General features: G+C 41.2%; 1 protein-coding gene across 2 annotated transcripts in view; it reads left to right on the top strand.

Annotated features, from left to right (window-relative positions):
• Positions 1-389: 389 nt before the first annotated feature.
• LOC106818235 (3-oxoacyl-[acyl-carrier-protein] reductase FabG-like) overlaps positions 390-13227 on the top strand; it is a 20125-nt gene continuing 7287 nt past the window's right edge. Inside the window, exons 1-9 of one of the 2 annotated variants that reach the window (XM_014822968.1) lie at positions 390-572; positions 2109-2248; positions 2678-2773; positions 3125-3263; positions 3680-3720; positions 4006-4075; positions 4682-4718; positions 9110-9173; positions 10342-11090. In XM_014822968.1, the coding sequence (XP_014678454.1) occupies positions 536-572; positions 2109-2248; positions 2678-2773; positions 3125-3263; positions 3680-3720; positions 4006-4075; positions 4682-4718; positions 9110-9173; positions 10342-10500 (783 nt within the window). In that variant the 5' untranslated portion in view covers positions 390-535 and the 3' untranslated portion in view covers positions 10501-11090. Of the gene's footprint in view, positions 573-2108; positions 2249-2677; positions 2774-3124; positions 3264-3679; positions 3721-4005; positions 4076-4681; positions 4719-9109; positions 9174-10341; positions 11091-13227 lie in introns of those variants that run through there. The other variant, XM_014822962.1, reaches the window with a different exon arrangement.

The following is a 13227-nucleotide window of genomic DNA, read 5'->3' as shown; positions in this document are numbered from 1 at the left end:
GGAGAATGATCAATGAATCAGTCGCTCTTCGTCTGTAGCGCGACACTGGTCGCGTTTTACGCCACTACTCGCATGACAGAATCGACCCCCCCCCCCTTTTTCACCCCCACTCCATCCAACCAGTGTGGCGTCGAGGACCTTACGTCCCATTTCGTCCTCGTGGCCGGGACACCTGCTGTGTATAAGTGGCAAATGTTTCCTTACATCAAAGAGAACGACAACAGTACTTCGGGCTGTGATGAGAAACATTGGGGATAGATGTTTTTACGTCGCAAGCCACTCGTGCTTATGATTTGTGATCTAAACTATTTTTATCCATATACAAAACTTACGCGTACAAAATCGGGCGCGCGGTGGCGCCACGAGCTAGCACGCCGCGGCCGCGGCAGCACCACCTAGACAGTAGGCACCATTTGTTTACGTTGGAATTGTTCCAGAGGCAGAGTATCTGGTTACAGCGTGAGGTTACAGCAGGTTTAGTAATAATTTGGAGCAGGTCGTTTCTAGAAGCGGTGCCAATAGAGCGAGAATAGAGATGGCGTCATTGAAAGGCAAAGTATGCATGGTAACAGGTAAGATTCTCTGAACATGTGTCATAACTCACGACACTACCTCTACAGTCTACTCTACTGTAGCTCCAAGAAACGGTATTGCTAGGGTTAGAATCCGTCGCACAGCCTGGTCGGGCTACCTCTACTGTAGCTCTAGCTCCAAGAAACGGTATTGCTAGGGTTAGAACAAGTAGAGGCAAGTAGAGTCAAGTAGAGGCAAGCGGCAACTGTACGCGGGCTATAGTACCTCTCTACCTCTAGCCACTACTAAACTATAGTCTATAGATAGTCAGTATAAATTATTATAATAAAGTGTCAGTGCATTGTACAGTATAGTGCACATGCAATCTGCTCGGAGAGGTAGTGCAGAATGGTACTGATGCCTGATGGTTCCAAGTTTAAGTTAAGACCGCTGTCCTATCATATTCAAAGTTAAACCGACGAGGCTCTCCGACTGTTACACGTCGTAGGACAACGTAGTGTTAAGCGAGAAGGGAACTTGTGGCTAATTCAAAGTGTGAGTTGCACATTTGTTGACAACGTGAAGCAGAGAGCAAATGCCCCAAGGGAAGCACAATGTGTACGTGTAACTAAATAAAAATGGTTGCAAAGCGAGCACCGCAAGTGAATTTTTTTTGCCAAAATGGTGCAATTTGGTGCAATTTAAGCTATTTTGGTGCATTATAAGCACTGTTCTATGGAAGAACAGTGATTTTCGTCAGCAGGGCTGTGTTTTGGACAAATTTCAGCCCAAATTTCTGTGTGGCGGCTGAGAATTTGAGTGAGGCGGCCCGCCTCGCTTATGTCAATGCAGGGGAAACACTGCTGATAGAGTGTTAGGCTGTTAGCTCGATATCATATGTAAGTATACTAGTGTTGGAGATCGGTCCAAATTTCATGATCGATCATCGGTTTTACAAAACGACCGATGATCGATTAATCATCGATCATTTTAGATTGCGGCGACGACGCGGTGACGCCGCGTCATCGTCGACACAACCGGTGTATTGCGAAGGAATATTGATATTATTGTAGCTAGTTCCTCCTTCCAGTTGCTGTGTATGCGAATTTACCGCTTGGCCTCGCCACATGACGATAAATAACATGAAAACCATGTCGTGCAAAAGTACGATTTATGTCAAAACGAAGGAAGCTACGCGGTTTGTAATACTACTGGAAGATAGAATAAGGACCAGTGAACAAAAGAAGCTCATGTTTGTATACATTTGTATTTTTATTCATATCGAACTCGTACGACAAAATGTAGTGAAATCACTACCAAATACGTGTCAAACTCCTCTGTCTTTGTACAGGAATGCCCATTGTGCAGCACGTAAGTCTATGTCCAACTTTACAAGTACTAATTTATTTTATACCTATAATTTATACATCTAATTATAATTTTTGTACCTAACTTTTATGGACATGTACATCCGATTAGAATGATTGCTAGATGTAATTGTAAAACCCCACTAATTTCCTATGCAGGATATTATTATCTTGAGGTGATCGGATTGTAGTTGTAATGACTTATTTATGTTCGATATCCCTTTGTAGGAGCAAGCTCAGGTATTGGAGCTGCAACAGCTATTCACTTTGCATCCCTTGGTGCTAAACTAGCCATTACTGGCAGAGATTTACATTCCCTCGAGAAAACCAAGAAGAAATGTACAGAAGAAGGACTAGCAGAAGATGAGGTTTGTCACTTATTAAACACTTATTATGTTGATAGTGTATGGATTGCAATTCCATGGAAATGAAGTCCACCAAATGATAATATAGGTGCAGTTTATTATAAGTATGCACAATTGAGTATATATTATTATAGCTCTACAGAAGAACACGGTCTATCTTTAAGAATAATATTTTTTTAAATTTGAAAGTAGTAAAAAAGTATATAAAATTAGTAATATCAATCAAATTTCATGATCATTAGAGAGAGCAGGAATCTAAAGTTGCAGACATGTCAGTTGAAAGTTCTCATAAATCTGCTGAGCACTGTTCCATTTCATAAATTTAAAAGTGTGAATGTTGAATTTATCAACTTTATCACATCTTACTCACATGTACCAAATAGATTGCTTTTTAATTGTATAATATTTTGCAACACATCATCATTTATACAGGTCTTCATCAGTGTTGGGGATTTAGCTGTTGATGCAGACCTGGACAGAGTTTTTCATGAATGCATTTCCCAATACAGTGGCACATTACATGTCCTGGTTTGTACATTTTTTAAAGAATGTTTATAGTAGAAATATTTATCATATATGTTTGTTCATTAAACATGCCTTCTTCTCCCTCTTCCTCTTCCTTCTCTTTGTGTTCTTCTTCTTCTTCTTCTTCTTCTTCCTCTTCCTTTTTTTCTTCTTTCTTCTTTGTCTTTTATTGCTTCTTCTACTTCGACTTCTTTTTCTTCTTCTTCTTCTTCTTCTTCTTCTTCTTTCTCTTCTTTTCTTCTCCTGTTCCTCACCCCCTTCTTTCTCTTTTTATTATGTTTCTTCTTCTTTGGCATTGCCTGTCCAACTAGTTGTGACCCTGATGTGGTGTTAATCTCCCTTCTGTGCATTTAGGTGAACAGTGCAGGAATAGTGGTTCCTGGATCCTTGTTAAACACTACCATGGAGATGTATGACAGGCAGATGAACATCAATACTAGATCCATATTCCACATGACACAGCTGGCTTCTCCATTTCTCATAAAAGTCAAAGGTATAGCATGTTTGTCGGCTCATAAATACGCATGTAGTGGTAGTCCTACACCAGACGCGTCATTGAAATTATTACTCCTTCAACAAAATGGCTTGGGTGTCGCCATTAGTTTGTAAACAATCACAGACGTTGAAGCATGTTGGATCGTTTCATGGCAAAAACTAATAATGTAAATTTTAGTATTTATTTTCAATGAAATTATCAAATCTACAAGATATATTTCAACTAAATAACCTGGTTATTATAAAACGATAAGGTACAGAGTTGTAATAAATACATGGAAGGAAATTCAAAATTTCAGCTGTGGTAATTGTCTTTCCTGGTTTGCACTGTATGTAAGTAACCTAGACTAAACAGTAGCATTTCAAACTGAGCTATGTGTATGGTCGCCTTAGCAATTTATGTTTGCTTTACAGGAACAATAGTGAATGTTTCCAGTGTCACTGGCTTAAGATCAGTAAGTGTGCAAATGCATCATTAAAATGAAATCTTTCCTGATCAAAATAATTTAAAATGTACGTCAAAGCCACAGGGGCCTATAAGCTTCTTAGTCATACTTTTATATAGTCATTCTTAGTCATAGACTAAAGATTTAAAGCCAGTTGGAGTAATGGTCATTAAGTTGTACTGCATAGTATGTTTATAATAAGTGAAATAGTTTCAGTGAATCACACAGCATCAATATCCACGTCATGTATTTACTTCTGTATGTCATAACCTACATGTGTTTGGCACATTTCAGTTTCCTGGTGTCAGTGCCTATTGCATGTCGAAGGCTGCAGTAGACCAATTTACTCGATGCACAGCTCTAGGTAAACATGACGAATCCTCTGTGAACAGCAGCCTTTCTCTGTTCTAATCACTTAAACAAACAAGGACTACAGGCATATTAGACCTAGTAACCTACATGAAAATGTTAAGTTATGTATAGTTATTATTTGTTGTATCCACAAAGGTAAAATTAGGATGTTCCGGTCACAAAACAATTTATGTTGTACATGTCTGATAGAAAATGACGTAGTTGGTATATATTTACATGAAACTGTGTAGCATCCATGATTTGTTTTTTGTTTATATAAAAGTAAATCACATGCAGAGTATCCAGTGATATCATGTAACTAGTGGAGCTATTTACAAGTGCAAAACCTGTGTAATATTTTATTAGTTCTCTAGGAACGGGGAATGCAAAACCCCGTGTAAACAATCTGACGTGCATACCAAAAAGATGGATTTTTGGTGACAGTTTTGATACACCATTCGTCTGAAATGTGAAACGTTTTACAAACATAACCGAGTCATACTGAAATGCTATACGATCCACTTTTATCACTTAGTATATATGAGGAACCCCATATCACCTAAGTTTGTTGTTATAATATAATTTGATGTTGGTGCTCATTCATAGTTTTCCCTTTCAGATCTAGCAAGTTGTGGAGTCCGATGCAATGCTGTAAAGTAAGATGTCCTTGTTTGTTAAGTATTTAATTGTTACGGGCTTATAGTGGTATAGCTATATATATGCTTAAACTGGAACCCTAATCAGTGATGAAAACTTACCCAAAAATGTAGTAGCCAGCTGGGTCCCTAAAGTAAAAATATTAGGGGCCCAGCTCAAATTTTAGGGGCCCAGCTTATGGCACGAAGCGCCGAAGTTCGGGATTCGTTTTGGATATTGACACTAAAATGGTGCTCTATTATGCATTCTGGGCATGAAGATTCAGAGCAAATCTTTGGAGAAAAAAACTGCAAGTCTTTTTTGCAAACAGTACAAAGTCTATTAAAATACATGACCAGGTGGTGTCCGATGAACTGTGCACGACGTGTGGCAAATACAAATATTTATTTAGGGGACTCTGTACTATACTTTAGTGATGCTGATAGGGTCTATGTCCCCCAGGGTACTATCGGAGGGTACCCTGGGTACAGTTCGATATATCGGAACGTACCCTGGTACTATCTAATATGCCGGACCGTACCTCGCCTACTCCACTAACGAGTCTAGGGAGTCGCCTACGCCTACTCCCTAACCCTAACCCTAACCATATCAGATAGTTACCAGGGTACGTTCCGATATATAGAACCGTACCCAGGGTACCCTCCGATAGTACCCTGAGGGACATAGACCCTATGAGCCTTAGTGACAAGAAGTAAAAAAGTAGTACTTCAACAATTTCTACATTTGTTTTTATTATGCCATTAATTAGAGTAGTTACTCAATCGTTTTTTAAAACAGTTTCCATGTCATTGTCAGAGTCCATCCAGTCCCCATTGTCACTTCCTGTTTCTTCATCATCGGCCATCATCATCGTGTCTGTTTGATCCCCTGTTCTATCATTGGCTCCATTATTCTCAACAATTTCCAATGCGTTTTCCAGCATTTTATCTTTATTTTTAAAAGTCGGCCTTCTTGACCTGACACCCCGCTCGTTCCATAAATTTATTACTGGCAATGGATCAAATTCCGTGATTGGCAGGGACAGCATTTTTATGGCATTTTATTCAAAATTTAATTATTTTTTTCAATATATTTTATTTAGTATTGATCACAATTTTTATTAGATTGCATTGGATTGTATTACAACCATGTTACAACCACTGATCTCTATTACACTAACTAGTTAGTGTAATAGAGATCAGTGGTAATTACAACCCACATTCATTCCCAATGATCAGCAGCAATGTCAGATACAACACATGCTCTCACTGGCTGAGTTCCCAGCCCTGAACCAATGAGAGCCCATTTTACGTTTCACCAGGGGCCAATTCGATTATGCAGTCCAGATTCTCCGGACTCTCCATTTCCTTTCGATTACTGGTCACATGACCATTTCTGGAGAGTTCAGACTGTCCAAACTCAATTTTTTCGACCGGTGCGATAGCAGAGAGGTCACGTGACAAAATGGCGGAATGGCGACATTTAGTCAGAATTTCGGTTATTCAAACCAAATTTTCTGGTTTTTATCACATTTTATGCACCAATCCATGTAGTGCATCCGATTTTCGCGTGTTACTAATACTTACAATGTTGACAATAAAACTATAGATCACTTTTTCCCTCGGTATGATTGAAATTTGTAGTATCATCGTTGAGAATCAACATGGGGGCCGCCATCTTTTTAGTATCAAGAAGCTCGTTGAGAATCAACAACGTGGGGGTCGCCATCTTGGTTCTCCACTTCTATTCTATTTCGCACAAATCCGGTAGGATCCGGACTGGAGAATGTGGAGAGTCCGGACTGCATAATCGAATTGGCCCTAGGGAATCAACATGTAATATGGCCGCCCCCATGAACGTGCATCAATGTGATCCAAAAACCACGAGGGCGACTCTACCGGTCAACGCATCAAAGCATTAACCTTTGACTAAACAAACGCCGCGTTCGTCGTACGACGGCGCCGTTCCCAACCGATTACTCCGTGCTTTGCTTCCAAGAAGTGCACTGCAGCATGCGAACGCTATACCCTTAACACGGATGCCAGTGGGGAAAGGGGATTTACTCCACGGTGTACACCATAAATATCGTGTTGTTGCCAACCTTTCCGTTTCCGATCGGCCGGCTGCCAGGTGGCGCCACCGAGAAGTATCTTAGTTACAATACAGCAGGTGTATGATGGGTATAACGTGAGAGTATAAATAAAAAATAATAGTGAACTTACTAACAAATGAGTGCTGTGAGAGTCAAAGTAGCACTAGGCTTTCGAGTCGACCCTCCCCCTTCCCCTCCCCCCACCTAGACTTTCTAGTGACCTAGTCGACCCCCACATAAGTGCCCCCCCCGTCCCAGTGTAACTCCACGACACTGTTGATTCATTGGCTTACAAAGTACGAGAACTGTTATATAGATGACAATAGTCTTTACATTGTGACTACAATCTCAGGCTGGAGAGTGAGCCAAACTCCGACTCTCCACCACCAACAATAACAGTAAATTCAGAGTGGGCAATACAGTACACCGAGGGGAATGATGTCAAGTGGAGAACCGAAAGCATGTGTAGAGAGACGGGGTGAGAGCATGTGTGGGAGAGGGAGAGAGACGGAGTGGGAGCATGCAGACGTCCTTGTTGATACGACACAATGAGAAATGTGTGGTAGCAAGATTATCGAAAGTGAGGCATTCGGCTTAACAACGAGTGAGAAATCGTGTCGGGGCTAATGGTGCGGGACGTAGCAAACTGCAGCACAAACTCACAATCGGGCTGATCTTGCTCGGTACAGATGGGAAATCCCATTTCCCAACGCCGCTGTCGCTGAGAGGGTCTACGTCCCCCAGGGTACTGCCGGAACGTACCCTGGGTACGGTCCGGTATACCGGAACGTACCCTAGCTGCCACCAGAGCATATAAATCAACATGATTTATATGCTCTGCGGGTACTATCTAATATGACGGACCGTACTTTGCCTACTCCACTAACGAGTCTAGGGAGTCGCCTAGGGAGTCGCTTACGCCTACTCCCTAACCCTAATCATATCAGATAGTTACCAGGGTACGTTCCGGTATACCGGACCGTACCCAGGGTACGTTCCGGCAGTACCCTGGGGGACATAGACCCCATGAGCGCCGCTGCCCACCTGCATTAAAAACACATTCCGTTGTTTCGTACTCGACCTGCAGGAAGAATGTGCTAGTACTAGTGAACGGTGGAAATTGACTATAGAAGTCCTGCGACAGTAGCACAGACAACTTAACAACAAACTACTATATTTAAATAAATATTACTACAAATATCTATCATATATATATAAGCAGGAGATAAGTTATAAAAAATAGAACGAAAAATTATCGAGGGAAAATAATATTAATTATAATGGCGTTTAGTTGTTGCACATCCCTATTGTAGATTTGGAATCTCATTTAGTTTAGGTTGTAATAAGTAATATCTAAAGAAATGAATCATTTAGTAGATAAATGACGCGGTCGACTTATTTCACAATAGCATCGGCTGAGTCCTAGTCCTATAGCAGCATAGATTGAATTAGTTTTCATTCTAGTGGTCAAAAAATGTATCAAAATTGTAGGAAATGGTGGGCGAATTGTAATGGCGTAATCATAGCACTGAAACTGTAGTGATTCCCAAGATTCTCAAGGTGTATAAAAACCTGGCTCTCAACATTGGAGACTGTGAATCTCCCGTGGCTCGGATGACCACGTAAAATGGCGGTCCCGTCTCCAGTAATACTAAGGCCAATGGGGACGTAAAAGAACCACTGAGGGCGCAAAAAAACTGGCTGTGACCACCTTCAGTGCCTTTCGGCTAAAAGGCTAAACTACCTGGCTTTACCCAAGCTAGCTAGGTCTCACCCCATGGCTAGCTATAGATCTGCTATAGCCCTGCGTTATTATCTACGTAACCGTGGGCTACACAGTAAAACAATCCAGATCCAGATCCAGATTCCACTGATTATTGTATGTTTAACTATAAAAACAAACCCTCTCATTCCGGGCGACTTTTCAATGAAATTTTGGGACCCAACATTATTTCTACTCTCCTCGGGCGACCGGGCGAGTTTTAATTTTCATCACTGCTAATTAAAAACTGACTTTATTAATAATATATGCATATGATTCTGTGATGTGCACCAAATTTCATGATATTATCACATTTGTGTAGTAGACTGGCTCTGTGTGGTATATAAACATCCTTCTATCACCTTCATTTGTCCCATCTTGGTATATTTCTATCAGCCTTGAACTGTGCTTTATCAGATTTTAGTCAATTTAGCAATGTAATTTTAATATTTTGCTTGGGAAGTCTGCAGTGTTCCTGACGTTTATTATAACATCTGAAACAATTTCAGCAGAGTGATGAATTATATTTTTTTACATAAATATTCATTGTTTTTCAGTCCTGGTGTGATAATGACTGACATTCATAAACGAGGAGGAATGGATGATGAAACATATGCCGCAGTAAGTACAGTGCGCGAAATTAGTGCTATTTCGCCGGCGGCAACCTGTTTAACCCCCCTAAACCACAGGTTCAACAGCCTATAATAGCCGCGTTCACACGGAGCAACAAATTCGGTATTTAGCATTCACACGAGGCAAAAATGCGTGGTCCAACAACTATGGAATCTAAATAGATTCTGTATTTGTTGAAATACGCGGCTTCCCAGATGCCGAATTACTTCTCGTGATTGAGAAATTCTGAATCTCTTGGACCGCATATTTCTCTCGTGTGAACGCTAAATACCGAATTTCTGAAGCCGCGTATTTTATAGACTGGTCCGCGCTCGACAGTTCCACTTGCGTAATGCGAGTGGAACTGTCGAGTGCGGACCAGTCTACGTATTTTATCGGCAGTTGCTGTGCATTGATTGTTTATTTCGCATTGTTCGCTTGACTGTTTGCTTGGACACATTTTTTATTTTTTTATTGTACTAAAGCAGCTCGCAGCTTGCAAATTTGGCATTTCTGAAGCCGCGAAACAGTGTGTGAACGCTCGGGTGGAGTAAGTCGCGTATTTGTCTCAGATTCGGTATCTCGCAAATACCGAATTTCATAAATACGGAGTCTTGTGTGAACGCAGGTAATGGGTCCACTTGGCCTATTCAAAATTTTGCTTATCTTGCCTCTATATCAACAATATTTACCAATTTCCTGACTAGTTTTTACTTAGTGACTACTAAGAAGTAAATCATGTTCCAGCAATTCCTGTCAAACAAGTAGAACTCCACTTAACTGATAGCAATGAAATACTGAAATACTATGAGTATGCCTAATAAACACAAAGCTAATACTTAAATTATCAATAATAGAATAAAGTGAATAAAATTAAGGGACTGTTCAAACTTGTAAGGGCAAGTTCAATTTGTCTAAGGGCCTGTTTAAAATTGTGGGTGGGCCTGTTCACATTTTGGCTAATTTCATGCCCTGAAGTACAACTGGATTTATGCACAAGCACGTATTGACAAGTTCAAAAATTCATTGTTGATTTTATATCCTTGTATCTTATGTAGCACGTACTGGATATTAAACGCAGAGCAATATCATTTTGCTATCATATTGTATGCACAGCAGTATCATTACGCCATTACGTCGAAAAGTCTATTGTCAACATGGAATTATTTTGTTACAGTTTCTGGAAAAGAGCAAGACGACGCACGCACTGGGCCGAATCGGTCAGAGAGACGAGGTTGCTAAAGCTATCGCATTTTTGGCTTCAGATGATTCCTCATTTATTACAGGGGCGACCCTGCCTATCGATGGAGGTAGACATGCCATGTGCCCACGTTAATGGTGTTTGCTTGCATTCCGAGTATTTTTATGTGTGTTAACGGGTCGCGTGTGAAACGCAAAAAAAAACCCCGAATTATGGGTGTGGTTGGCATCTGGAGTAGTTATGAAATGTGTGTCATCCATTATGCTGATTGTTCGTGAAATTTGTGCGATAAACTCTGCATTCCTGCACACAGAGCCCCTACTTCTACAAGAATAATTATGAATTGACAACTGATTTCCTGTATCGATAGTATTGTTAAAGGTGATACGCAATTATGTTGTTCACAGAAAGGTTCTACAATTGAGCGTGAATGAATTTTAATTTAAATTGTTTGATGTTTAAATTTTTTTGCTACCTCATCTTTCTTGCCCATGTTAATAGGTGCGTTCACACTGGCGCGAATTAGCGGGCTGCAAAACCCGGTTTTTGCAGCCCGCTCGAAAAACTGAGCTTTTTACAAGTGTGAACGCAATTAGCTCACTAAATCGCGCTCCAAATAACGCGCTCCAAAGACCACTTCCGACTGCACTAATTTGGAATCAGCGCGCTTATTTGCACCGCGGCGTGATATTTGCACCGCGGCGATTAGCGAGATATTCGCCTGTGTGAACAACGACACAATTAGCTCACTATTATCTCCGCTATTAGCGGGCTGAGCAGCGCGGTTTTTCTTGTGTGTGAACGCGCCTAATGTGTGCATATGCCAGAAATAGTGTAATGGTTCACGCGTTGCATCCTTGTATGAGCTTTGCATTGTGTTTCCCTTTATTCCCAGTTGTGGAAATAGTTTCCTGGCAGTTTTGACAGTCGTGGCATATCTGAGATGCAGTAACTTGATTATTCATTGTGTGTGTCAGAGCTAGTACATTTGTACTTATATAAAAGTATTATACAATATCATCTTGATACTGGTCAATTTTGACGTCAAACTAGCTATTTTGTTTTTGATTACAGTAGCTGTACTGTTGCTATAGTTTCTGCCTCATCCACATTCTAACCGTGGATTTTATTGTGTAGTTTGCCTGTGTGTATATGGATATACGTTCTTATAAATGCATATATCTTTGGCATAACAAAATTTTTAATGGAATTCAAAAGAATTTGGAAATAAATGATTTTGTATATTGCATTGTGTTTTATAGTAAACGGGCATAAATTATATTAAAACAACTTGATTGCTGGTACATTTTTCTTGGTATGCATTATGTGTGGGTTATAAAGAATCGAGCTAGCTGGCTTATAGGGGTGAGCATATATGTAGCACGTGTATGGTGGCCCAGTGTCATAATAGCAGGAGTAAGATAATATAGAGGATTAATATAGCTTATTATCTTATCCTATATTATATAATAACCTATATTATCTTACTCCTGATAATAGTTTATCACAAGTCTTCGACGTGGCCCACTGTTATAATACATAAACATAACCATATACTGCTGAGTATGGTGGCCCAGTTTTATATAATAGTTTATCACAAATCTTCGACGTGACCCACTGTTATAATACATAAACATATTGAACCATATACCATACACACGTCCATAGACCATATACCATAAACCATATACAAGTCGAAGGCTTGTGATTAACTATTATAACACTCAGCCACCATACTCAGCGGTATATTGTCATGTTTATGTATTCTAACAGTGGGCCACGTCGAAGACTTGTGATAAACTATTATAACACTGGGCCACCTAGGTACAATAATGTAACCCGACAAGAGTAGGTAACCTACTCTTAATTGTTGGGTTACATTATTGTATCTATGGGCCACCATACACGTGTGAACATATAACACATGTTTTAGGGCATGTCGTATGCTCGGGTTCTGTGATCTTCTACCATTCAACGACACCTGAGCTGTTGCAACCGAACTGAGGCTTTGATGATGATAATGATGATGATGATGATGATAGATAGATGATAGAAAGAAAACAAGAAAACGGAGGCTGTATAATATATTAATCACATCGTTTATTCAGCACATAGAAACATATAAATATATGTATGCATGTAGATGCGTGTGTGTGCGTGCGTGCGTGCGTGTGTGCGTGCGTGCGTGTATGTAGCCCTATGCGTGCATGGATGTATTCAGAGGCGCCGGAGTGGGGCAGGGGGGGGGCGGCCGCCCTCCAATCCAAAGATGGGGGGGGGCAAAACCAAAAAGGCGCCCCCAAAAGCGAGAGTGGGAAAAGACAAAATAAAATGTAATGAGCTAAGACTTGTTAGTTCTATACGTTCAAAAACTAATTTTCATTCATTTAAGTTTCGCTGCGCGCGTTTGCGGGATTGACGCTCACGTCGCACACACCGCGCTCACGCACCCACGCCGCACACACGCGCTCACGCACACACGCCGCACGACACGCGCTCACGCACACACGTCACACACACGCGCTCACGCACACACGCCGCACACACACGCGCTCACGCACACACGCCGCACCACCGCTTCACGCACACACGCAAACACACGCGCTCACGCACACACGTCACACCACAACGCCGCACACACGCGCTCACGCACACACGCCACACACACGCACACACGTCACACACACGCGCTGACGCACAACACGTCACGCACACACCGCCTCACGCACACATCCCGCACATACGCGATCACGCATCCACGTCACACACACGCGCTCACGCACACACGTCACACACACGCGCTCACGCACACACGTCGCACACACGCGTTCACGTACACACGTCACACACACCCATACACCA

Source organism: Priapulus caudatus, unplaced genomic scaffold (genome assembly GCF_000485595.1).
Source record: "Priapulus caudatus unplaced genomic scaffold, Priapulus_caudatus-5.0.1 Scaffold36, whole genome shotgun sequence".
In the NCBI taxonomy this organism is placed as follows: Eukaryota; Metazoa; Priapulida; class Priapulimorpha; order Priapulimorphida; family Priapulidae; genus Priapulus; species Priapulus caudatus.
Note: the sequence above shows the minus strand (reverse complement) of the source record. Positions and strands in the feature narration are given on the sequence as shown.